Source organism: Microtus oregoni, unplaced genomic scaffold (assembly GCF_018167655.1).
Source record: "Microtus oregoni isolate MIOR12 unplaced genomic scaffold, Mior012 000099F_ref0000060, whole genome shotgun sequence".
Classification (NCBI taxonomy): Eukaryota; Metazoa; Chordata; class Mammalia; order Rodentia; family Cricetidae; genus Microtus; species Microtus oregoni.
Window position 1 is genome coordinate 2,419,981 of NW_024544712.1, and position 27,662 is coordinate 2,447,642.

At 42.1% G+C, this 27,662-nt stretch overlaps 1 protein-coding gene across 1 annotated transcript in view; it reads left to right on the top strand.

The window, feature by feature from the left end:
• Positions 1–20,874, top strand: part of LOC121443098 (H(+)/Cl(-) exchange transporter 4-like) — a 66,506-nt gene extending 45,632 nt beyond the window's left edge. The window contains 6 exon segments of the mRNA XM_041644784.1: positions 40–585; positions 3,248–3,434; positions 4,390–4,477; positions 4,479–4,786; positions 12,028–12,244; positions 20,567–20,874. Coding sequence (XP_041500718.1) covers positions 40–585; positions 3,248–3,434; positions 4,390–4,477; positions 4,479–4,786; positions 12,028–12,244; positions 20,567–20,657 — 1,437 coding nt within the window. The 3' untranslated portion in view covers positions 20,658–20,874.
• The last annotated feature ends 6,788 nt before the right edge of the window (positions 20,875–27,662 follow it).

Consider the following 27,662-nt stretch of genomic DNA (forward strand, 5'->3'; position numbering starts at 1 on the left):
TCTCTGGTCACTCTCTGATTTTCTATTTGTTCATTTTAGGTCAGTTACTACTTCCCCTTGAAAACCTTGTGGAGGTCATTTTTCGCAGCACTGGTAGCGGCTTTCACACTGCGCTCCATCAACCCCTTTGGAAATAGTCGCCTGGTTCTCTTTTATGTGGAGTATCATACACCCTGGTATATGGCCGAACTCTTCCCTTTCATCCTGCTTGGAGTCTTTGGGGGTTTGTGGGGAACCCTCTTCACACGCTGCAACATTGCCTGGTGCAGGAGGCGTAAAACTACCAGACTGGGGAAGTACCCAGTGTTGGAGGTCATTGTGGTGACAGCCATCACTGCCATCATCGCCTATCCCAATCCATACACTCGTCAGAGCACCAGTGAGCTCATTTCTGAGCTGTTTAACGACTGTGGGGCTCTTGAATCCTCCCAGCTCTGTGACTACATCAATGACCCTAACATGACTCGGCCTGTAGATGACATTCCAGACCGGCCAGCTGGAGTTGGGGTGTACACAGCCATGTGGCAGCTGGCCTTGGCACTGATCTTCAAAATAGTCATTACTATATTTACATTTGGCATGAAGGTAAGTGAAGAAGAGGGAAGAGGACGTGCTTTTCTGGGTACAGCACATTGTTATCCAAAATAAAATTATGATTGGAAGAAGAGGAGCATTTTTAAATGTTCTCATGTGCTTAATCTTCTTTTAATCAAAAGGAAACAGTTCTCAAAACAGCAAGCATGTGAAGTAGATATTTTATTCCCATTTTCTTTTTCTGTTTTTTTTTATACTGGGTCTCACCATGTAACTCTGGCTGGCCTAGAACTTGCTAAATAGACCAGACCAGCCTTGAACTCACAGAGATCTTATTGCCTCCCAAGTGCTGATATTAGAGACATATGGTACCACATCTAGCTATTTACATTTTCTAGTTGAAGAAGCTGTAGGTGGATTGGTCTAGCCTAATTTATAAGATATTTATTGGAAACAGGGCTGGATACCAAGTCACCTCATTGCCTTGGTTTACCTGCTGAGTGGGTAGTGGCAGACAGTGGACAAACAAAGCCCAATTTGGCGTCCATTTCAGTCAGTAAACATCCCTTGAAAACTGTCTGTATCATGCATTAGGTCTGAGAGGTACAGAGCCCTTGAAAGGTACAGGGCTCTGGAGAGACACACCCAAAGCCAGCATTTAGAGAATCTGTACTGAGCAGTTTACCTGCTGCATCATCATCATGACAGCACAAAGTAATTGCTCCCCTGTCTGGATTAACTAGGCCCATGACATGGGCTGTTTGTATGCCTCTTTTCTTGAAGTCGTTGAAAGCTGTGCATAATAGCACATGCTTCTAATTTGGAGAGAAAACAGGTTCTTCCATTCTGGTTTGAAGGACTGTTTTAACCCTGCCCAACTGTATATACCTCCAAGGGCACTGATACATTAATGCTTTCTTTTTCTCTTTGAGGTGGTGTCTCACTGTTTAGACCAGACTGTCTCTGGACTTGTTGCCTCTGCCTCCTGAATTCTGGGATTGCAGATGTTAATGCCATGCCTGGCCAAGTTGATCATTTTAAAGTATAGAGTTCATTGTCATTATGTACATCCATAATACAGCATAACCATTGTCTATTTAGATTCAGAACTTTATTATTCAACCAAAGATGCCATATTGATAGTTACTCTCCATCCTCCCCTCCTCTAGCCCTTGCAGCCATTCTGTGTTTTCTGACTGTAGACTTACCTAGTCTGTACATTTTATATATATATGGAATGGAATGAGTGCCCTTTTGTGTCTGGCATCCTTCCCCTCAGCATCATGGTTTCAAGGTTCATCCAATGTTGTACCATTTTCCAATACTTTGCTCCTCTTATTGGAGTATTTCACTATTGTAGTATTTCATTCTATGTATATTCCACATTTTCTTTATCCATTCATCTTTTAATGGACATTTGGATTGGTTTGCCTCTTAGCTGTTGTGAATAGTACCATTATTTCTATTTAAAAACTTATCAGAATATACCATTCATCAGAGTTAGTAAAAGCTTAGTGAATTTTCACAAACCATGAGTATGTGCAGCCATTATTATTGTGTGGTATTCACAAATGTTTTCTTTTTGCAACTTCTCAGAAATGATGATTTCACAGGGCACAGGATGTGTAGAACTCATTAAGTAGATGGCTCATTCTTAATCTTCCATTTCTACCAAAGGAGTTTGTCTTTGTGTCCAAGGAAGATGCTATCAGTCCTTTATGCTTAGTAAGAAAGGCCTATATTGAAGTTAAGAGGGAGTCAACGATTGTGGAGTAAGGGAAATCCAAAAGAGACGGTTTCTTTAAGATCATTCCAAACTCTAGAAATTGCACAAGAGGCTGCTTCCTCCCCTTCACTTTGGTGAGGTTAAAGATCTGCCTCCATTTTCAGATTGATGACTACTGGGATGGTGAGAGGAGCTGCCACTGGGAGATCTCCAAGCTTGTGGGTTCTCACTGAACACGGGGAGTCAGAGCTTCTGTAGCCCATCTATAAACCAACTAAGCTAAGAGATATTTTCATTCATAGAAGTAGAAAACTCACCGCTACCAACTACTATTAGGCCACACAGTCTGCTTCCTTGTTGTCCTAAGATGGCTGAAAAATATTCTGAAATTTGTGTCTAGTCAGGAAGGGGAGATTTTTATCCTCTCTCCCTGATAAGTGTCCAGCCAGCACCCTTTGAAGAGAGTACTAAGTCTTTGAAAAGCTTTTGAAGGATCCAGAACTGCTATGGTGACACAATGCACTCAGTTTCTTTATTTTACCTGGGAACAGTTGAAGGCCTTTCTCATCTATTCTCATGCTGTGGCTTGACATTTAATTTTCAAAACCAGTGTGAATGACACAGTTCGGGGAGTGAGAAAGTTGTGAGAGGCTCAAGTGACAGATGCTGGCTTGGAATGTTATCTGCAGTGAAGCTTATCATTCTTTGATGCACAGCAGGCAGAGGGGCTGGCTTTTGAAGGAGAGGAAATGAAAGTGTCAAACTGTGTTCTTTTTGAGCTGCAGTGGAGTTCAACAACTAAGCAACTGAGCAGGTCGAATCATTTGTCTCACCTTTTCCCGGCTTACTTGTTTTGAAGAGCTGTGTCTCCTTTGAAGACCCAAGCCACATGCAAATGGGGTGGGGGACTCTCACTCTCCTTGGGACTGGGCAGTAGAAGTGGGCCTCCTTTTCTCAGGCTACCTTTTCTCTTTGTGCCCCTTTGAGATTCCTTCAGGCCTCTTCATCCCCAGCATGGCTGTAGGAGCCATGGCAGGCCGGATGGTGGGAATCGGTGTAGAGCAGCTGGCTTACCATCACCATGACTGGATCATCTTCAGGAATTGGTGCAGGCCTGGAGCAGACTGTGTCACACCAGGACTTTATGCGATGGTGGGAGCTGCAGCCTGTCTAGGTACAGCCATAGGTGGGGAAGGAAGAGGGCAGGGTGCTGATCTCCCTTAGAAGTCAGACAAGAAAGAAGAGATGGCTTCACTAGGGATAAGGTTAGGCTATCCTCTGATAACAAGCAAATTCCTACATCTTAGTAGCTCATGTCTTGTGCAACACACACAGACACACAGACATACAGATACACACACACACACACACACACACACACACACACACGCCTTCAAGTGTTAGCAGAAGGATTCTCCTCTGTCCAGCCATCCAGAGCCCATGGTGATGAAATCTCTACTGTCTTATAGCTGTCCCATCTAGAATATGGCTTCTAAGCAAGCAGTGATTCTGCCTCTGGTAATATTTGGAGACACTTTTCCTTTTCATAACTATAAGTGCCACTTGTGTGTAGTGGGTAGCAGGCACAGCGATTGCTTAGCTTTCAAGCATAGCACCTTCTTGATAACATAGAATAGCCCAGCCCCAATTATCTCATGTACAGAGGTTAAGAGATCCTGGTTTAAGTTTATTGGAGTAGGATTTGGTGGGAATTGCCTTTCAATACCTAGGGATTTAAAGCCTGATCCCTGTCCAACTCAATATTATAATAATCTCTCCAGCTTCTTGGCTTCTGAGTTGCTTGCACTGTCAGGAGCCTGGCTAGCCTGGTAGGACCCTCTCATCAAAGGGTCAGGCACATTAACTGGGAGAATAGGCACCCATGTTCCTGGGAGTAGAGCTCCCTGTGGAGCAATACAGGTCCCTGATGCAAAGCTGGGTTTAACATTCCCTGAGCCCCGGCATCATGTGGGACTGACTTCATGGAACAAGTATGAGATGGACAGAAAGTTCTCATTAGAGAGCTTGCCTGGGGTGAAATTCTGTTCTGCGAGCTTGTCTGTTTGCACGAATCACATTCTCATGGGGTCTGTGGCTGAGCTGTCACATCTCACTGTTTTCTGTTTTAGGTGGGGTGACTAGGATGACGGTGTCACTGGTAGTCATCATGTTTGAACTGACTGGAGGCCTGGAGTATATTGTGCCCCTGATGGCAGCTTGTCACCAGCAAGTGGGTGGCTGATGCCTTTGGGAAAGAAGGGATTTATGAAGCTCACATCCATCTGAATGGGTACCCATTTCTCGATGTGAAGGATGAGTTCACCCACCGTACCCTGGCCACAGATGTGATGCGGCCCCGGAGGGGAGAACCACCATTGTCGGTACTCACCCAGGACAGCATGACTGTGGAGGACGTGGAGACACTCATCAAAGAGACAGACTACAACGGCTTTCCTGTGGTGGTCTCCAGAGACTCAGAGCGTCTCATTGGCTTTGCCCAGAGGCGAGAGCTGATCTTGGCTATAAGTGAGTATGGACAGGGAGACTCTCACCTTTCCCTAAGAGCCTAATGGTAGCTTTTGTGGCCCTCGAATCTGCATATGGGTCTCAGGGAGCTCACTAAGTCAGGGGCTTCCTTGACAAGCCCCCAAATGTCACTCAATCCTAAGTTGTCAGTCCTAAACCTGTGCACGAATGGGCAACACTAATTGGAGTCAATGGGCTGTGTGTGCATACATATGTATATGCATATATGTAATATCTATACAAGAAGGGAACATGAAACTTAGAGGAGGATATGGCAGAGAAACATAGGAGGAGCTGGAAGGGGAGAAGAAGGGGTAGAAGTGATGTAAATACAGTGCACTCATTGTGATTATGTGGTTGTACAAACACATTTAATGAAAATTTTTTTTTAAAAAGCCAGAGTCTTCCAAGCTTTGATTGAGAAGCCAAGGACAATGGCACTGGGTTTTGATCCTACTGCATGAACTGGCCTGTTTGGATGCTGGAGGCGGGAGGACCTTGGACTTCCCACAGGGCAGGGAATCCGGACTGCTCTTCAGATTGGAGAGGGAGGGGGAATGGAGTGGGGGGGGAAGAGGAGTGAGAGGAGGGGGAAGGAAATGGGAGACGGGGAGGAGACGGAAATTGTTTCAATAAAAAAAAGATACAAATTCTGAGCTGGGTGATGGTGCCACATACCTTTAATTGCAGCACTGTGGAGGAAGAGACAGGCAGATCTTTATGAGTTTGAGGCCAGCCTCATCTACAGAGTCAATTCCAGGACAGCCAGGACAACACAGAGAAACCCTGTCTCAAAACACCAAAAAAGAAAAGAAGATATAAATTCTAAATGAACTAATATGGCCCGCAGGAGGCTGAGAATCTGTAGTCCTTCTGAGCTTCCCAGGCATGTCAGTGTTTCTGCCACCAACTCACATTGTGAAGAGCCAAGGTTTAAAGGTTTAAACTCAAGCCCTGGGGTAGATATCCCTGGTTAGAAAGTAGTTGCTGTGGGTACAGGCAGCCACTGGAAGTCTATTCCTGCTGGGAGTTATATTGCTGCTGCTGTTTTTAAACGAATTTTTGACTAAAGCTGAAAGGAAGGGATGCTTGAGAACAAAGTTAAACAACATAGCTTATGTCAAAAATGGACTTTTGGGTAGCATAGTCACCCCCAATTAAGTGTGGGAGTTCTCTCTGGTACCCCACAAGTCTTTGCTTCAGTCTCTGCCATTATTTCCAATCCAACCACTTGGGGCCTATGTGGGTTAGCAAGCAGCATCACTAGAAATTAGTTTGATGTGATTAGGTTTTCCTAGTGTTTGAATTGAAGTCAATCACCCCGAGGGTCAGTCTCTTTCCTTTGGTAACAGAGAAAGGAATGATATACGGGTGGAATATTCCAAAGACAGGCTGTTCAAGGAAGATAATCTATGGATCCTTTTCGCCAGGGATGGCTACACTGGAAGGAAAGCAAGAGATAGACCTGGGTAAGGGTTATAGAGAGAGCTCTAGGCAAGGAGAAATAATGTGCCTCAGAGGACTGAAGTTCTGTGGACCTCAGGATGTAAGCGGTTGCAAAGACCAGTGTAGTCCATCTTCTCATACACGACAAACATCAAGACCTGCCCATCAGCAATCTTGCTCCATGACCTGTGAAATACCCCTATATCACATGGGGACAAACCTCTGGCACAATTTTCCTGCCCATAGGACAGTGTTACTTTCCACCACATCTTTCTGAATGTCCCTGCAGTGTAACAATGCGAACTTCTTTCTCCTGCCTGACTGCTGATTACCTCACTGTGAACACATCTTCACCAGACTGCTCTTTGGTCTGGCTCTTTGTTCCTATTTCCCAGGCACTTCCTTTTCTATTTTTAAAACCCTTTCCCCGTACTAAATAGCTTAAAATATATTTAAGATATCTTCCACTAAAGCTATCCAAATGTTTGTGTAGTGTGCTTGCTGCCTTCTAACTTTAATGGTTAACTCACACAGAAAACAAAGTTTGAGTTTACATTTTAGGAACAATGGCAAATTCCTGTATGAGTGCTCAGAGATGTTTCTCTTTATATAGGTCCTGCCTTGGAACAGGGAAGTGCCTTGAGGGGTGAATATTGCCCAACAAATAATAAGATCGTTAAAAAGTTGTTTAAGAAGGGTTGGATTTGTTTTAAAATAATATAATCAGTTGCCTTTAAAATGCATTCAACCCCCCAAAAATCTTTGATGCAAAGATTGAGTTTAGAACCTGAAATAATAAATGTCACATAATCCATTACCAATTGTGTTGCTACAGGCACACCTGCTAAGAGACATCTTACTTATTTTGGTTAAATCCATTACTGTAATCAAGTGGGAAGCGATAATTGGCATCAACTGGCGGGGGAGGAAATTTAAGCTCTGCAAGCATGCACCCCCTCAGAAGCTATGTTTGGAATATCTGAAGAGACACCATGCAGTGCAAATCATATTTCTGTGCTTTTGATTAGGCCCATCATAGTGCAGAAGCTGTTATTTCCACGACTTGCTGAAAGGCGAGGGGTATTTTGCTCCAGGGAATCAGACAAGCTGTTTTCCTAAGCCATGGAAGCTGAGGGATCACCACATTCTGGTGGTGAGATTCAAGGCCTGTATTTGAGGAATTATATGCCCTTGTATGACTATCAGGATAGGACATTAAACATTCTGCTAAAAACTCTCCCATGCCAAGTTTACTTTTAAGGGGATTAGAAGCAGAGCTTTTGCAAGGAACTTTCAAGAAAGTTATCATGAGTAAAGAATGAGAAATAAGCAAAATAAGGATTTTCTTCCAATCTGTTCTTTTCTTCTAAAACTTCAAATCTTTTTTTTTACATTAGCAAACAAAGTAATGGCTCTCCTAATAGTGTTTTCACACATATGCGTTATTATGTTTTGTCGTTCATAATCTTTCTCTGGAATGCCAGAACCCAGCCATTGCCTTTATATTAGAGAATGATGGTTAGCACCAACTCTTGGCCATCAGAGTTTTTTAGCCAGTGGGGCCCTGTGTGTGACCCTTGTTCAAACTCCTGGCAAGTGGATTTTACCTCTCATTACTCTTTGCAAATATGAAGATCCTTCTGTTCTCAGCAGGGCTCAGAGTTTTCAAGTCCTGGCTTCTGCAATTAAGAAAGTACAGGTTCAAAAAAAAAAAAAAAAGAAAGTACAGGTTCCAAGAGGACTCAGTGGGAAGCCACAGAGATGATTAAAGGAATGGAAAGTTAGAGTTATGGGGAAGAGTTTAGGGAACTCGCAAGTTTTTCATCTGGTGGATGACTTAATAATGATTCTCCAGCATATGGAAGATGCTTACTTGCATAAAGGGATCCGCCTTCAGGACCAAATGAGAAGATAGGTATCAGATATGCCAGACAGACGCTTAAGTGTAGAGGTTTCTGTCTGGAAGCACTGTTAATTATTGGAATGGGTCATGTGGAATAGTGGTGTTAATTACTTTCTGCTATGTGTTAAAATACACAGCGTCTGTAAGATTTTTCCACGCCTCGGTGGATAGTATCTAATAGAATAATCTGCTTTTCTTTCTATGTAGTCTTTAAATCATGTCATTCTGCTACTTAGCACAAGAGTGGTTGCTTCCAATTTTCCATTTTAATCTTCCTTGTTAATTGTGTTTGTTTTATGGAAGCATTCTTAACCAAGTGAATGATAGAGCTTTGCCTCACTGGAAGCAATTACTCTAAAGTAAAGGCTTTTAACCTTAATACCACTGACATTTGGATGTGGTTGGGACTGTCCGACGCACTGTAGGGTTTTGAATAGCATCCTTGCTTTCTCTCCACTAAAATCCAGTGGCACTCCCCCCTTTCCATTTTGTAACAGCCCAAAGGGCCTCCAGACATTACCGAATTCTCTTAAGACTGGGGACAAATCTGAATCCAGTTAAGAATCATTGCTTTGAAGCCACTCATAGACTTTGTGGGTATTTGCTTATTTCTAATTTTTAAATTTTTCTTTATCAGTCCCATTATGTGAAATTCATTTCCCCAACACTGTATTTATTACCCTCTTTGCATCTGACACTCTTGCTGCTGGAAAGTGGAATATGAAGTCGAGCAGCTTTAGTAGGTGCTCATGAAATATACATCATTTTTTTGATTCTTTTTTTATTGAAAGAAAAAAAAAGAAATTCCCGCCTCCTCCCAGCCTCCCATTTCCCTCCCCCTCCTCCCACTCTTCTCCTCCTCCCCCCACTCCTCTCCCCCTCCCTCTCCAGTCCGAAGAGCAGTCAGGGTTCCCTGCCCTGTGGAAAGTCCAATATACATCATTTTTAAAGGAACTGTGTCCACCCAGACTAGTTCTAGTACAATATCATGATGAAGCCTTCTACAGTAAAAACACTGAAAGAAACATTTAAGTGCTTGAACTCTCAAAAATTTAAAAATGAAGTTTTTATTACATTTTAAAAGTAAAGGTAATTCAAGCTCTTATGTTATTGAAAAAAATTGGAATTTTTTTGCTAATGATTTCTTTTTTTCAGCAGATTATTTTTTTATTACTTTATAAATAATACCAATCGAAATTTCCACTTCCTCCCCTCCTCCCACTTCCTTCCTGCTCCACCACTCCTCCTTTTCCCCTTGCCCCTCCCCCTCCAGTCCTAAGCGTGAACAGGGTGCCCTGCCCTGTGGGAAGTCCAAGGCCCTCCCCACTCCATCCAGGTTTAGCAAGGTATGCATCCAAATAGACTAGGATCCTAAAAAGACAGTACATGCAGTAGCTTCATTCTCACTACTGTTCAAAAGGGCCATCATTGCTAATATTCAGTGCATTTTCTTCATGTCGTTTGTGTGTTAAAAAAAGTATGTTTGAAGATTGAAGATATGACTCAGAGGTATATGTATAGCACCCCCTTCTCTAGAGTTTGAAACCTTAATGTAAACCTTTCAAAGTTTCAAAGTGACCTAGGAGAGCCATTGTGAAAGGAGAAACAATTGTCATCCCAGAATAGCAAGAAGCACAGCTCAGATTCCTATCTTACCCTACCTGATGGTTAAAATCCTTGCCTGGTGGTGGATAGCCCCTGGACATTCCTTTCTAATGCCTCCTTCCTCCATGAAATAGGCTCTATTCTTCACGACAAAGACATTTAGTAGATTTTATCCATTCATGCTTATATGCATGCATGTGACAGAAACGTTTTGTGTTGGGGCTAAAACGATGACTCAGCAACTTAAGAGCACTTGCTAAACTTCCAAAGGATCCAAGTTGAGTTCTCAGCACCCATGTCAGGTGGCTTGCAACTGCCAGTATATCTATCTATATGTAACTCCAGTTCTAGAGGGTCCAATGCCTCCTTCTGGCCTCTATAAATTCTCTCTCTCTCTCTCTCTCTCTCTCTCTCTCTTTCTCTCTAGATCCTCCCTTCTCTCACACACATGTGCGTGTGTGTCGCCCTGGATATCCTGGAACTCACCCTGTAGTCTAGACTGGCCTCAAACTCACTGAGATCTGCCTGCCTCTGCCTCTGCCTCCTGAGTGCTGGGAATAAAGGCATGAACCACCACCACCTGTCAAAAATAAATCATTAACAAAATGTTTTGTGCCTACTGCATGCTTAGAACTTGGCAAAAAATGATATGCTGGTGTGCAAGACTTCATTGAATATGTAGCTATTATTATCAAGGTTTCTTCATTGAATGTGCAGCTGTTATTATCAAGGTTTCTTCATTGAATGTGTAGCTGTTATTATCAAGGCTCAAACAGTATCAGTAGATTCTGAGGAAACATGAGCTTGCTATTTATTTCAGCATCTGGGCTGGTTGGTTTTATGAGGGACTTGGCAAATCCATGTGATCAGTTCTTGATTAAGGCTTGTGGCTTGATCCAATCCTGATGTTCAAATATGATTGTTTAAGTGGATGGAAATTATGTTATGTAGGGCTTTAAGAGAATATATTGGTTTGTGGAAATGAGCAAATAAGTATGTACTGAATATGGCCTCTGTGCCTGAGAGCTTTAAGACAGAACCCCTTGGATTAGGAAACAAGAGCACAGTGTGTAGCCTGTAGTGTGGATTATGTAGGACCTGCAGTTGAAAACATGCACATCAGTGTCATTGGGTATTTGTGGTTGAATCACATCCCATTTGATATAACAGGATTCAAACTGACCCGTATAATGTGCAGGCATTTGCCCAGCAGGTCCTCCTTTCCTCTTTACAACAGAGCCCCCCTTTCAGACTCAGCCTGACTCCAAATGCCGCCAGTTTTCCATTAGTGTACTCTATTGCACTAAATGCTCTTAGAGGAGGCAGTAAGAATTTTATTTCTGAAGGAACAATATAGGAGAATAGTAGTCTTTGAGAAGGTTAAGAATTGTACTGGAATTCATTTTTTAAGGCAGGCCCTGCTGTACATTTTCCCTAACCTTTTCCCATGAACTAAAAGGAAGATTAAAATTCCAAGAGAAGGAAAATGGCCTTGGAGAAATATCTTGAGACCGATGGATTTATTTCATGTGTGACTTAAAATAGCTTGGGTTTCTAGCACTACATTAAGCTGTATTTCTAATGAATTCCGGTTACTCTACTTTCTCTTTAGCTTCATATGGCCTTGCCTACAGACAGAAATAGACTAATTGCCACCATAACAGTTTTACTGTCTTTCTTTGTGAAATCTATGAAATGGCACATTTTAAAGAGAGGAGAATTAAGAAGCAGAGGGATGTAGCTTTTCTGGGCTTGTTTCTTTGGTCCCCAGGGTCATATTTGGGATTGAGCTGCATTTCTGGGCTGTGAGCCTGGACAAGTATTATTGGTTTCTCATTCCTCTAGGATTCATAATGCCATTTAGGCCAGTTGTAAGCTCATTTGTAAAAATCAATGTGCTAAGGTTATTGGGCAGTGAAATGAGGTTTCTTGTCCTCATGAACTTCAGTCCATGGTGAGATGGTGTAAAAGCAAGGATGAAGGACCTTTGGTCTTTTGGAGTGCTCTGGAGTCTAGGAAAAAAACAGTGGACATTTGCAAAAGGCCATGTTGGTGGGGGCCTATCTTGCAAGGTATTGGCAGTGAACATTCTTGTCACAGCAGGGGCCCCCTCTCACAGCATGTGAGGATGCCAGGTTCACATATGTTTGGCTGAAGTACTTGTTATGACTGTGCCTTTTGCCCTCAGAACTCCCCTTTGTGAGATGCTGTATAAGAGCAGGTGGGGTAGTTAAGTACAAGATTTTTTGTGTGTGTCTTATCATTTTTTTCTTTGCCATTATTCTAGAGAATGCCAGACAGAGGCAAGAGGGCATCGTGAGCAATTCCATCATGTACTTCACAGAGGAGCCCCCTGAGCTGCCTGCTAACAGCCCACATCCCCTGAAATTGAGGCGTATCTTGAACTTGAGCCCTTTCACTGTCACAGACCACACACCCATGGAGACTGTTGTGGACATCTTCCGGAAACTGGGGCTCCGGCAATGCCTGGTGACACGGAGTGGGTGAGTATCCAGACAAGGGAAGAAAATATGTGTACTATGGCCAGCTTTAATGTGTCTGCCTTTAAGGAACTCCATTGGAGTGGCCCAGTCCTTGAGAGATGATACCACTAAGCTGAGTTGAATGTCTTGAGAAGAAAATGTACAAGAAGCTTGGGAATTTCGAGCAGAGGGAAGAGGGAGAAACTTCTAGACTAGACTATAGCCTTCTAGGCTATCCTGTTGCCTGTGTTCAGTCTGAAGGTTGAGACAAAGGGAGGAGCTAAAGAGCAGCTTGTTTCTTCTGCTATGTGTCACTTGGCCTAGGAAGAAATACAGCAGTTCTCTTATCTCCAGCCTCCAAGCTGGGAGTAGAGAGGACAGATGACTGGACACCTTTCTCTGCACATTCTTCCGAGGCTATTGAACTTGAGCCACACCTCTGAGCCTGAAGAATGGCCCCCAGGGAACTATACCTTAGGCATTACCGTGGCCATTTGATATTTGTGTTGTTGATTTCCTGCCCTATAAGAACACAAAGCAAAAGTTTCAGCAATGATATCATCAAGCTATCAAATTCCATGGCATAAAAGCTCTTCACAACCCTAGTAGTATGCCAAAAAGCAGCAGCAATCAAACTGCAAGAACTCTGGGGAAAATAGACTTAGGTGCATAGTTCTAGAAAACTTCATCAACCATACATCATTTTAAAAGAATGTGAATCTAAAATACACAGTAAGTTTGTACATTTTACACTGGATAAATCATTGGGAAATACAATATGACAATAAATATTTTCCCTTGGGGGGAAAAACAAAGTTGGCTGTGAAGTGGATGTCTGAAGGGCTGTTGCTCTTGAGTTACTGTGAAGGAGTCAAGGGAGGGAATGGGAATTCATCAGAGCAAGCAGGTTGGGTGTGGCTCTTAACTCTCACATGAGGACAGAATGTGGGTGGATGACCAGTACGTGTGTGTGTATTTGTGTGTGTGTGTGTGTGTGTGTGATCTACAAATAGATTCCAGAGGTCTAACATAGTCTACTTTTCCAGAGTCAGTGCTGCTAAATATTCTACAGTGTACAACACATTTCCTGCACCAAAGCCACAAATTTGACTTAAAAAAAAGTAGTGTCATAGTAGAAGGATCTTGGGCTAAGTATTAAGGAATCTTATTCATTTGGCTTCTTCCTGCTGATCTAGTAACAGGGGTACAGACTGCAAACGTTCAGTGTGCACATTTACCTGTAGAACATCGAATTGGCAGGACAGGTTTCTCCTTCATTCTCACTGAGGCTACAGATCACACTGCCCATGGATTTTGGAGGTACTCTCTACTTCCTCGCACTTGAACACACACTAGAATCCCCTTCCTATACAGAGAATGCACAAGCTCCTGGGGATCCCGCTTTGAAAACCACTGAAATGAATATCTGCACTTGGGTTTTCAGCATGGAGTAAATACTACAATGATTGCCCAGGCCATCTCAAGTGTATAGCAGTTTCTCCTTTCCTCGAAAATAGGCTGATGTCAGTTATCATTGGAATTTCTAGTTCAGTCAGGAAATTCTGCCCCCAATGCCCACTTATACCTCTTGGAGCCCCATGAGGTTTTCCTGTGAAGATCTGGGTGCTGAAATTGGCTCTGAATGTTCTAAGAGAAAACGACGCTCCCTCTCTCTCTTTGGCTCTACATGTTTTAAACAAATACAGATGCTGATACAATAGTGCTGGCAAGGGATCCTTGTTTGTGAGGCCTTTCATCTTCTCCTTGGGCATTCAGCCAGGGCAGGCACAGCTCAAGCTAGCTCATGGTTTTGATGCGTCCCATTGCCATGTGCCTTCCCTGTTCTAGTGGATGAGGGTCTGAGCCTGTCCATTGACCTGATTGTCTGCAGGCTATCCCTGGGCCTGGGGCCCAGAATTTTCATAAAACTAGACTAGGAACCAGAGGTGCTTTGTACACAGAGTGTGGTAATCTAAGAAGTCTTCAGGAACTAAGATGAAGTTTGGGTGAGTTTTTACCCCTAGTTGTTCTAGAAAGGAAAAGTAAGTCTGGGTGATTATTTTAGGTTTCCCTTATCCTTGTTGGGTGCACCCCAATCAGGGGTCTGGGCAGCTGTCTCAGAAGACTTCAGCTGCTTCAGTCTGCAGTTTAGGTCCTTTGGCATAAATCTGGCCATTTTCAAATTCGCTGATTTTCAGAGTGCCACAGAAAGTAGCTAGGAGTTCAAACACTTTATTTAAATCAAACAGGACATTCACTGCCACTAATGACGCCTGCTAGATTTGATGTTGCTTCCTTCTGGGTTGATATTTTGCCATTGCAGGCCAGGGTGTAGTTTATGCTCAAAGCCAAGGCAGAGCTAGAACGCATATTTCCTCAGCGCTGCTGGAACCAATCTAACTTGCATACTTTATAGTCACAGAACTTGAAGAGGTTTTCAGAGCTATAAATGCTTGATTTTTGTTGTTGTTGTGGGTGGTGGTGGTAGTGGTTAGGGTACTGATCTCACCGAATTATCTAGCCTGGCCCCCAAGTTTCTGGGCTCAAGTGATCCTATTGCCTCAGCCTTCCATGAGCCGAGACTATAGGCCCATGTTACCACGCATGGCTATATTAGATCTTTGGTTTCTGTTTCAAGGGTAAAGATAATAAAACAAGGTCCAGACTAGATAGACAATTGAAGGGTATGTATGTATGGTTTCATCACCTTGCAAATGATAGTGACCATAGGTTTTGCAAGGAGATATTACTGTAGTTAGTGTTTTTACTGAGCATTCATTGTGGCTGAAAACTGGAGAAGGCTCAAAGGGTTTTTAAAATAGAAGGCCAGAGATATATATCAGTGGTACATCACTTAATGTGTGCACATGATTCTGAGTTCCATGCCCAGCACCACTCAAACCAAGTGTTAAAATTAAAAGTCCCCTGGATGAGTGGCTCCAGCCTGAAATCCCATGTACTCAGGAGGCTAGGTCAGGAGAATGGCAAAGTCAAAGCTGCCTAGGCTGCATAGTGAGTTCAAGATCAGCCTGGGCAACTTAGTGAGATCCTATCTCAAAAGAAAAAAAACTTTAGAGGATGGGGAACATGATTCTGTAGTAGAGTGCTTACCTTGCATGTGTGAGTCTCTAGGTTCAATCCTAAGCACCACACACACAAAAAAAGCTAAGGAACTTGTCATCTACTATGGAATAAGGAATAAGGAATCCAGTCTAAGTGACATCTCCCAAGGCAAGTGTTACAGAGGTAGTCATGATGATCTGTGTTTTCGCATAAAACAGAAGATGAGTGAGCTTGTTAAGCTGAAGCACTGTTTACATGTTGAGGATGCTCAGCTGGGGGGCCCTTGCCACCAGAAGAGCAACTATGAATGCTCTGTCCCTGTTAGCTGATCTGCTCATATTTCATTCTTGATCATGGTTTACTTAGTGGCATATTATAACTGTACGCAATTAGCTTTGTAACTATTTTCTTTTTTAATTTTGAAAGAACACCGGATTCCTAACACTTGAAAATAACCATGCTTTTCCACTTCCAGCAACTGGTCCCTTACACTAGAGTTCTTCACCTGTCCTTTATTCCCATCACCAGATTTTAGCATCTGAACGGAGAGGTGGACTTTGTATAAGTCCATGTGATCCTGTCTTTGTTTCTATTGATTCCCTTTTCTTTTACAGATGAAATTTTTATAATAATGATAATTTAATACTTATTAATAAGAATAAGAATTGGCTGTGAATGTGCATATTATATGCTTGTGAGGCAGTGTATGAGTACATGTGCACCACAGATCATGTGTCAAGGCCAGAGGACAACTTTTGGGAGTTGTTTCTCTCCTGTCGTCTCATTTGAGGCAGAGTCTCTCTTGTTTCTGTTCTGCTGTGGACTTTACATTACCGTCTTCTCTAAGCATCCCCAGGTGCTTATCCTCTCTCTGTCTTTCATTTTGCTGTAGAAATGCTGGGGTTACAGATGCATGCTGCTGTATCCTGACTTTTTTTTTTCACTTGGGTTCCAGAAATCAAATCCAGGTCTCAGCCTTGCACAGCAAGCACTTTTATTTGCTAAGTCATCTTGCTGGCCCTCTTAAAGCTTTATTGAGATAACTGCATAACCTGCAATTCACCCATTTAAAATATATAATTAGGTAGTTAGAATAGAAAAAGAATTTTGCATCCATCATCACCATCAAAGCCAAAACATTCCCATTACTTTTAAAGAAAAGCCTGTATCCCTTAGCTGTCACATCTTGTACTAGTCTTAGGCAATCACTGATCTACTATCTTAGCTGTGTGGATGTGTCATATCAAGGGGGTAATATACTGTATGCCCTTCTGTGATTGGCTTTTCCACTTAGTATAGTATTTTCAAGATTCATCTATGTTTTTAGTTACAGAATAACATTTTTTTTGGGTTTTCAAGACAGGGTTTCTTTGTAGCTTTGGGGTTTGTAAAGGAACTAGCTCTTGTAGACCAAGCTGGCCTCGAACTCATAGAGGTCCGCCTGCCTCTACTTTCCAAGTGTTGGGATTAAAGGTGTGCACCACCACTGCCTGGCATAACTTTTCAGTGTATGGATAAACCACTGTTTGTCTATTTATTTTTCTATTGCTAGACATTTGGGCTGTTTCCAGTTGGGTCTATTGGGAAATAAGATTAGTGTGTAAGTTGTTAAGCAGACATGTTTTTAGTTCTCTTGACTATATAACCAGAAGTGGGGTTGCTTAGTAATGAGGTCACTTAATTAATTTAGTCCTTCCCTCCCTTCTTTTTAGTTTGGACAGTAGGTTCTCAATAAGGGGTAACATTTGGTAGTATCTGAAGAAATTTTGGTTGCTACATTTGTGGGGGAGGTCAGGGGTGAGTAGCAGTCCTGCTAGCAAGTAGCAGTTAGAATCTGAGTAATGTACAGGACAGGGTACTCCCTACAAAGAACGCCCCAATTACCACAAGTATCAAAGTAGAGAAGTCATGAGTAAAGCCTTGCTGGAGTGCAGAAGAGTACAGAGTATCATTTAGATCAAGGATAGAACATATTCAGCTAGAGCCATCTAGGAGGGATCCTCACTAGACACTCCCAGTTGGGTTTAAACAGTGACCTCTCCCAGCATCAAATCCCCTTGCTAGCTCTGTTGTATTCTTGAAACTAATTAGTATCAGCAGAATGAGAACAAATTATATCTGACCCCAAGGGGAAAACTGTCTTCTTTCCCTGGGGCATTCAAGCCTCTGACATGACTCAGGCCTCTGGAATATTGGTCTCAAAAGCTACATATGACTATGAAGACCCAAGGGCAATATTGAGGATTCAGTGATATTTCTACTGAAGCATGGTGATTGACCTAATACTGGATAACAGTGTCACTGGGAAAATCATCACCTCTCATTGGATGAATGCAGGGACCCTGATTATGGCAGTTGATCCCCAAACATCTGAGACAAATCAAGTTTGAAAAGAGGATTTTCAGGAGTTACTAGCTGAAGCCAGGCTCATTCCTATGTAAGAAGCCCAGAATACCGCACTTCCCTTGGCTTTGGTCACACTTGTGGATGGATTCCCAGGAGAAGCTAGCATGCCATTACAAGAAGGGTATCAATGTTTAGTTCCATTAGGTTGTTTGAGGACTAGACCAACATATTAGTAGACCAACATATGTGGAACCCAATAAGTTCACTTAAGCCAGTCCAACGTATTATATAAGTTTTAGAATTTCCTATGATGTAGAAAGGGAAGCATTCAGAGGGAATGGTTTATCACAGTTATCCAATATAGACAGTTGAAGTCCTGGGAAGGACTGAATTGTCTCCCTTTAAATTACTATAGTAAAGCCCTAACCCTAGTATGGCTGTGTGAGGAGAAGCACTGAGCCTTAAGGTTAAATGAGGCCATTTTGGTAGATCCTTAATCCAACAGGACTAGTGTCCCTTAAAAAAGAGGAAGAACCCAAAGAGTATCTATAAACAGAGAGGAGGCCATATGAAGACACAGCGGGAGCATGATGGTCCCCATCTGTCCCCCAAGAAGATAAGCCTTGGGAAAACTGCTCTGTTGGCACCTTGATCTTACACTTTAATTCAGCCACCATGTCTGTGGCATTTTGTTACAGCAGTACAGGCTGAGTGATTCCAAGACTGCAGGTCATCTTGGCAGATTTGCCAGAGCAGCGTTTCTGTTCCACAAAACAGCTTCAATAGAATTTTACTGTGTTGTGAGACATTGAAGGTACATATTTTGCTGGGTGTGGTGGCTTATGCCTGGTATTCCCAACACAGAGGAACCTGAGACAGGAGGATTACCTTGAGAAAATAGCAGCAAAAAGATACCACAGTTCCTAGATTGTTTAAGGTCCAGTGTGATCAGCGACAGCCTGATTTGTTCACCAGCTGTAGCTGACATGGCCACCCCTTGACAAATGTAGCTTTTTCATATTAACTACCAGGTAGCACAACATGAGTTGGCTTAATTAGGCTTGAGTGAAATGACAGTGCATTGTATCTGTGATTTCTAATTTTTATGGGGCTTAACACAGCCCTATTAAGTAGAGGCCTGTCATTTATATTGCTCTATAATTCTGAGGAGAGGCTGTTGGAGCTTGCTTCCTGATCCTTTTTTTCCCATTGTGATGGAGATGGAGCAAACTTACTAGGTGATAGAATGTTTTCCAAAGAAATTTGTTCACATTGTCTTTGTAGGAAAATTCACTTCACCAAAGGGAGAAGATTTGATTCCACAGACCATTATTCAAGTATTTAATAGAAGAATGAAGGCAAGGTTGGCATGAATGTTGGTTCAGATGGGCATAGTATCATCCAGGAGGCCTATTTGCATCCCAGTCTCTAGGTTTGTACAGTTCAGATAAACCTATAACAACAACTCTGGGAACTGGGTTCCTGGCTAAGTTGGTGAAGTGCTTGCTGTGAAATTGTGAGTTTGTATGCTGATTAACATCATAAAAGCAGGGTGTAGTATTGCATATCTGCAACCATAGCACTATAGGGTAGATGGAGCAGGAAGCAGGAGGGTCTCTGAAGCTCATTTGCTCAAGCCGAGCTGAATCAATGAGCTCTAGGTTCAATGAAAGACTTGTCTTTAAAAATAAGGTGTTTAGCAATGAAGGAAGACCCATAAGTTAACCTCTGGCTTTGGCACACACGTGTACACAATGAAGTACATGTACCGCGCATATGTATTTGCATGTGCCTCTGTGTGTGTGTGTGTGTGTGTCCCTGTCTGCACACACATACACAGAGAGAGAGAGAGACAGAGAGAGAGAGAGAGAGAGAGAGAGAGAGAGAGAGAGAGAGAAAACAAACCCTAGAGACTGACACTCTTCAGAATTGAATACAAGGGAATTTTAGAAGAGGAGATGATATGTGTATTTGGTCAGAGTGTATGTTGTACTTTACCCATCTAGTAACAAAAAAAATTAAAAGTAGAATACTTTCTTTTAGATACAGTCTTTCTTTGTACCCCAGACTTGCCTGGAGCTCCCTCTGTAGGTCAGGCTAATCTCAAACATATGGCATTCTTCTTGTCTCTGCTTGCTTGGTGCTAGTATTAATAGGCATATACTACCATGTCTACCTTAATTTCTTATTCTAAGAAAACCCTTATATTCAGACTTTTTATGGTGTGGCCAAGTTGTGACAATAGCTTTAATAGCTCTTTATAAACTGATTACAATCTTAAAATTGAAGGCATGGTGTTAGTCACTGTAGGTTCACAGCCTGTGTAACAAACAAACTTGTGATATCAGTGACTTATGCAATAACCATTTATTTTTTATGCTAATCATGTATATGTATGTATATATATGTGTGTGTGTGTGTGTGTGTGTGTGTGTGTGTGTGTGTGTGAATGTGTGTTTATAATCCTACATTTGAGATACTGAGGCCGGGAGATCAGAAATTTCAGTCTGACATGGACTTCAAGTTTAAGGCATGGCCTGCATAGGCCTGTCTCAAAATGTACAAGCAAAGAAAGAAAGAATCATTTTTCTCACTTATTCCATCCTAGTTGCAGGTACAGGCTCTTCGCCACAGTCATTCAGGGATCCATGTCTTTCAGTCTCATGACTTATTAACCAGTGTTCTGTGCATCAGAGTCCTTCACTGATTCTGTTGTCCCTGGATGCCAGGTGAGGAGAGTGGAAGACAAGAGAGCTGCACAGGAGACCTGAGAGAGGCACCTGTCACCTTTGCACACAGGCCATTGGCTGGAGCACATTCTATTGGTCCTTCTTACCTACAAAGGAAGCTAGGCAATTTTGTCTGTCCCTGAGCTTGGTCATGAATCTCTTCTGTCAGACTGACTTCTTTTTTTCTGTTTTGTTTCCACTCCAGGAGACTTCTTGGAATCATCACAAAAAAAGATGTTCTGAGACACATAGCCCAGATGGCAAACCAAGACCCCGAATCCATCATGTTTAATTAGCAATAAGGCTGCAAATGTTTTGAGAAGACCAATAAGTGTATAATTTTTAAAGAAATAATCAAATGATGCATTATGATCCCAGTGAAAGACCATGTGCTGAGAGGGCAGCAGAAATGAAAGCCTTGTTTGAAAGAAGGGGAGAAGGATGAAACTTTTTTAAAAAGGCAAACCATAAATTAGTAGGCATTTTATAACGTTAACCACTTATGTGATCCAAGCCGTGATGGAGGAAGGTCATTGGCTAATAAAGGCACTGCCCTGGCCCATTTTATTGGTTAGAGGATAGGTGGGAGGAGTAAACAGAACAAAATGCTGGGAGGAAGAGGAAGTGAGCTGAGAGACTCGACCGCTTTCCACTCGGGAGCAGACGCCTGAGAGAGACGCCATGCTCCTGGCTCCTGGGCAGATGCACCCTAAGAAGCTCCGACCCAGGATGGACATAGGCTAGAATCTTCCCGGTAAGTGCACCTAGGGGCACAACACAGATGATTAGAAATGGGCTAAATTAATATGTGAGAATTAGCCTAGAAGAGAATGGGCCAAGCAGTGCTTAAAAGAATACAGTGTCTGTGTAATTATTTCGGGGCATAAGCTAGCCGGGCAGGCGGCTGGGGTGTTGGGGATGCAGCCCCTCCACCACCGCCCTTATTACTTCAGATGGCACCCCACGTGATGGACTAAACCCACTTAAAAAACCTGAGAAGACTTAAAAATAAGGGAGAGAGAGTTTAACACAGATTTTTGCTGTTTGTTGGTGGCGTGCTGTAGAGAGATTTCCTGATTTGGCAACAGTAGCAGAAAAAACGCTCTGTCATTTTAAAGCGCGATTTCCTGGGGCAGTGCCGCCATTGCCATCTCTGTCTGGCTCCTGCAGAAGACAGAGCTTTTGAATAGAGCATTTGGAGTAAAGTGCTACGATTTGTTTGATGGCAACTAGACTCCCTGTGTTCTCGGGTCTGCTCTGCTTGTTAGAGGCAAGCATGCGCTTTCTTCTAAGAGAAGCTTCCTGACTCAGCTTTAGCTGCAAAGCCTGCAGCTCATTAAGAGGTCCTGCCACGAAACACTTAAACGGTGTTGACGAAAAGCTGAACGCATGCTTTTCGGTTTTCAGCCGTAGCAGGAAAAAAGCTGCGCCGTTTAAAAATGCCGGCTTTCTGGGCCATCCTGCCAGGGCAAACTCTGACTCTTTGAGGCAGGAGGGCCGGCTACCGAGAGAGGACTTGAGTGTTGTCTGTTGTAGCTCACTTGCTGGCAGGGACCTTGAAATGCCATACAGTTGTTGCAGTAAACATGGCTACAGCCTGTGTATCCGCCATGAGGCTGGAAAGCTAAGGAAAGGACTGGATCTAGCTGGCAAAGCCACACCTTTAGTCCTACTGAGATTGCTTGGTAAATTAAAGATTCATGTGGTCAGAAAAAGAGAGATATACAGTAAAGAGAGATTCAAAGACAGAGAAAATTTCTGAATGGTTTAAAGTGTGTTAAAAATATATGCAGACTAAAAGTTGAAGTTCTTAAAGTAAAAAACAAAAAAAGGAAGAGAGTTGTTGTGTGTGGTAGCACACGCCTTTAATCCCAGTGCCTAGAAGGCAGAGACAAACAATTCTCTGTGAGTTCAAGGTGTCTTAGCATACACCTTTAATCCCAATGCCTGGGAGGCAGAGACAGGCGGATCTCTGATAATTCAAAGACAGCCTGGTCTACAGAGTTACTTCAGGTCAAAGATACAGAGAACCTGTCTCAAAAAGCAAAAAGTTAAAAGTAAAAATAAACGAAATAGAGGTTAAAACAAAGCTGTACAAAGATGGAAAATACATAGAGAATCTTGATACTGTATGCTATTATGCTCTCTTTGAATTATTTGAATGCTGAGGAAGGAGCAACAGCTGCTAAAAGATATTTATTTATAAATGTTGCTGAACTAATCCAACATAGATATTTTGAATTTGAATCTAAGGATATGATACTTTGGAAAGGAGTTTCTTATTTTGTTTTCACAGAGGATGAGACACTGTTCATTTCTTCTATTCCGATTTGGTATGATGGACCACGCCCTCCTGAAGGGTTGGTGTGAACGCCTTCAAAAAATTGCTTCGCTCAACTGCCAACTGAGATGAAACTAGCACACGGGTTATACCATGAAAGACCTAATTAACGACGCCCCCATTCAGCAGGAAGCAGTTTGGAGAGAAATAACTGCGCCCATATTCCCAAAAAATGTTTATAAATGTTCTTTTACATTTAAAGGGGGATATGATATAGGTATTAATAATTTGCATTAGTGTAGATTTTGCTTTATTGATAGAGATTTAAGGTCAATTTTGTTATATATATAAGTGTTTCTGATTTTGATTAAGTTATTGTGATTGTGTAGTTCATTTAAATATGTACTGTATAATTAAGAAATATAGGTTGTTAATGGATAATCATCGATAATAGTAAAGCTTGTAGTCATGTTAGTTAATATTTTCTAGATGTGCGTAGATATATTTTAGATAGACATTCTTCATGTCTTTCAAAGATTACAGAATAGGACATTTAATGTTTTAATAACTGAGGACATTTCATGACAATGAGACACTCATTTTTGGCGGGAGAGCAAACATTAGTAAATATCCGAGGATCTTGAAGGAGCAGGTAAAGACTCGGGATTTTGAGGAAGAACTTAGATGTTTCTAGGGGTTTAAACATAACCTGATTTTTGCTGATCACAAACCATTCTGTCTGATGGACAGTGAGTCTGGAAGTCAGGAGTCTGGCCAGATGAACAAGGATGGAAGCTTGCTCCAGTCAAGTTCATGAATAAAGACTTGATTGCTGTGGAAGAGCCAACAAGCTTCCTGATAGACTGGCTATATTGACTGAGATGTCCTAGATGAGACAAGGAAATTCATATGAAAATATTGATGGGGAAACAAACATTAAGCTTTCAAGTATAGAGATCAGAGGAATCAATAAGGTTAGAAATGGAAATCAGGTCATTGGTGTATCAGTGACACTTAAAGGCGTTCAAAGAGTTACGTAAATGTGAGATGCCTTGAATGGACAGCACTTGAATGGACAGCACTTGAACTACAGGTCCACCAAGACCTAGCTGAGTGACATTTTCAACCTTATCAAATGTCTTAGAGTGGTGGTTCTTAATCTGTGGGTAGTGATACCCCTTGGGTTACATATCAAATATTTAGATTAGTAAAATCATAACTATGAAAGCAGCAATGAAAATAGTTTTATTTTGGGGGTCACCACAAATAGTCACAGTATAGGAAGGCTGTCTTAGAGCCTGGTTTTCCCCATTTTTTTTAGATTGAGATATATCCTTCACCCATTAGCATGGCTGTGAGAATTAAATATAAGAACTACTGTAAAATCTTGGCATAGAAAATAGCCATGCAAATGTAACTATTATTTTCTTCCAATATGAAGCCTTCTCATTATCTTTAACTGAAAATTCATCTAATGTTGGTAAAGAACACATACACATGCCACATGCGTGCACACACATATTACTTTGATAATAAGACACTCGATAATGTAAACACAAATTAGGATAGCCAATTGTTTCTCTTTCCAGCTCCTGTTCATTTTGCAACAAAACAAAAGTGACATATTCCCCACAAACCAAGAAAAATTCCAAAATTCACACCTCTTAAGAGTTTTCAAAATTGTTTCTTTATTGATTCCAAGTTCATGGGAAGGAAGTTACAAGAAAAGAAACAAAAGAAATTTTCAAATTTTTCTGTAGATTTATATTAGCTTGGGGAGAAAAATCATTAATATGAATGGATCGTATAATGATCAATTTGAAATTTGAAACAAAATCCCATGATAAACAAGAATGTGTACGAGTTGTTTATTTCCAGACAATATAAAGCCTAATACCCACTAGACAAAAAACCCTCCAGCACAGTGTTAATGTAGAAATAAATCTGTTAGTAGAATTTGTGAAAGAACAGCCTTTGGAGGGCATTAGATATTTGTCTTTAACAGGATGTAGTGAAAAACTCAAGAGTCATAGCAAACACACAAGGTTTGTCCCAAAGGTGACAACTTCTCAGTATAGCTCCTGGGAGCTCAGTCAGAATGGCCTCACAAAAGTCTGGGTCATGCATGGGGTTCCTGGATTTTTGTAGGTTGAGTCAGGACCAGAAACTTCCATGTTTGCCTGGGGCCATGTGCAGCGCTGGCATGTCTATGCTTGTGCCTCTTCTCAGTTCATTGGTAGTTAATTGGCTAGAAAGAAGCTATGTGGAGGCAGATAGGGAGCTTCTATTTTTGGCAGTTCCTCAACATTACATTTCATTAAAGAATTTTTTTTTCCTTTCTGAATGAGCAATAAGCAAAGAGCACCTTGTGGGGATTTCCAAACCCCTTTAGTCAGGGTTTGGCTCACAGAATGAAGGGAGCAATTCCTATGTGATTTCAGCATTTGTTATGGAACACATTATTTCAAAGATTAAACAGCCGTCCTCAATCCAAACAGATTCTATCAGAGAAATTGAAAACACATCCATAAATTCTCAGTACACAGGCTGCCTGATGGGTTGGGTCCAGAGGATGATTGTTTGATAGAACAGTCCTTTCTTCTGCCGAGCTCCATGCTCATTTCAAAAGCTCACATTCTCAAGATGTCCACCTGTTTCTAGCCAATGCAAATGCAAGCACAAATTGGAGCTCATTCCCTTTTGATGAACAGGTTTCCTTTCCTGCCAATTCTCAAACTTCAGTCTGTTCCCCAAAAGACACTTTTTAAAGGAATGGCTGCTGGGTGATTTACAGGATCAACAAGGAACTTTCTCCAGAGAGTTGCCAAGCCCAGTTGTTGCCCAGGGCAGATATTTCCACAGGTTATTAAAGAGGTTGGGGAGAGAGCAAGCCTGTATTAGGTGCAGATGTGTTGCTCACAGCTTCTGCCGGATCAACATGGATCTATGGGATGATCTGATATGTCAGATGATAAATGCATTCTGTAGTTTACTAATTGGTGCTGGGAACATGGGAGCTCAGGAAGTCTCCTTTTTAGTTTCTTTCTAGAATTTCTATCTGTGTGACCTGAGAGAAGTGAGTTCATGTGAGTGGACTATAATTCCATCATGTATATAGTAAGGACATTTCCTTACATTCTACCAACGGTTTAGATGATGCCCCATTAGGCCTATACTACCAGAGAAACTGAAAGACCATAATGCAAAATCTCTTTGTGTCCTGTTCTGCAAAGCTGAATCTTCAGCTTATCTACTTAGCTGATTTGTGTGTTGAATAAAATTTGAGAAGCCATCCAGGTGAGATTTTTATTGTCAACTCTGAGACAGACATTCTCCAAGATTCCCTCCCAAAGGAGGGAGGGATGTCCACAGTGACCACATATCCTTTCACAGTTTCCCATGTGCTGGGATTAGAGGTGTGCTCCATGTTGCCTGGTGAAATATTCATGCGGGTTTCAATATTCCCAGAGGATTAAATTAGTTTAGTCACTCATACCTGTAATCTCAGCCCTCCAGGATGGGGGTGGGGTGCAACTGAGGCAGGAAGATTGCCTGAGTACCAAGCCAATTAGTTAGTCCTAAGGCTGTCATAATGTTGTAGGGGGAAGCGGCGGGCTGCATCCCCGGAACCCGGCTGCCCACATGGCTAGCTTATGCCCCAAAATAATTACACGGAAACTGTATTCTTTTAAACACTGCCTGGCCCATTAGTTCTAGCCTCTTATTGGCTAGCTCTTACATATCGATCTAACCCATTTCTAATAATCTGTGTAACACCACGAAATGGTGTCTTACCAGGAAATATCTTAACCTGCGTCTGTCTGGAGTTGGAAAATCATGGTGACTGTCTGACTCAGCTTCTTTCTCCCAGCATTCTGTTCTATCTACTCCGCCTACCTAATTTTCTGTCCTATCAGAGGCCAAGCAGTTTCTTTATTACTTAACCAATGAAGCAACAGATAGAAAGATGACCCTCCTCCATCACCATAACTTGTCCCTCACTGGTCTATGGGAATGAGAAAGGGGATAGAGACGTTCTGGTGGAGGTAAGATGCTTAAACCAGCACATACAGATACATGTGGATCATTATATGTACACGACTACAGGCCCTGCAACTGGGAAATCAACCCTGGGCATAGAAAGACTGTGATTGTAAGAAAAACGAGGGAAAGCAATAGTTCACGAGAGTCTGGAGAATGATAAACCAGGGTAGCCCCCAAAACAAACAAACGAAAAGAAAACATAAAACAGACTGCCCATGTACTGGGATGAGCATCTGTAGGTTTAACTGTCCACACTGAAGGTGTCAGCAAGAATTCATGCATTTTCTTGCTCTATTTCAAGTTGGAGATTTTGTTGTATTTGTTTCATTTCCTTTTTTAATTTTTAAGGTTTTCGGGATCACGCATTTTGTGAAGATGAATATTCTTCTGTGATTAAATGAGCCCCCATCTGTTTATATCTGAAGTCACATTCTTTGCTTCAATTTGATCCCAGGTGCTCCGCTTTTATTTTTAAATTGTGTTCATATTCAACTGTGTAGCCATCCCCTTCTCTGAGAGGGTTGGCCCCTAATCACTACAGTGCTTTTACCCCTGCAGCGGAGGCTTCAAAGGCCCCAGAAGTCATATTGAAATGTGAGTTCCAAATTGTCCCTGAGAGGGAACCTAGGCAAGCAGTGTTAGTCAAGACTTATCAAGAGGACAGGGGGGACGGGTACCTCGGCCTAACAAGGAGATGAAAGAATGCAACCTCATCCTCAGTCCTCCTCCAGTCTCCTGGTCCAATGCACTGCCACTGATGATAAACAAAACCCACTGGGACATACATAAATGCAAGGCTGTACATCACCCAGAGTGTGGGGATAGCCGCCTGTGCTCAGGAAAGAATGTTTGTTTCAAGCAAACGTTCACAGCAGCAGCTGCCAATGGGAGAAAGAAAAGAGAGGGGGGACTCCTGCAGACTGACATGGGAAAGTATAAACAGTGATTACAGGCTCCGCAAAGGGGCTGTTGTTGG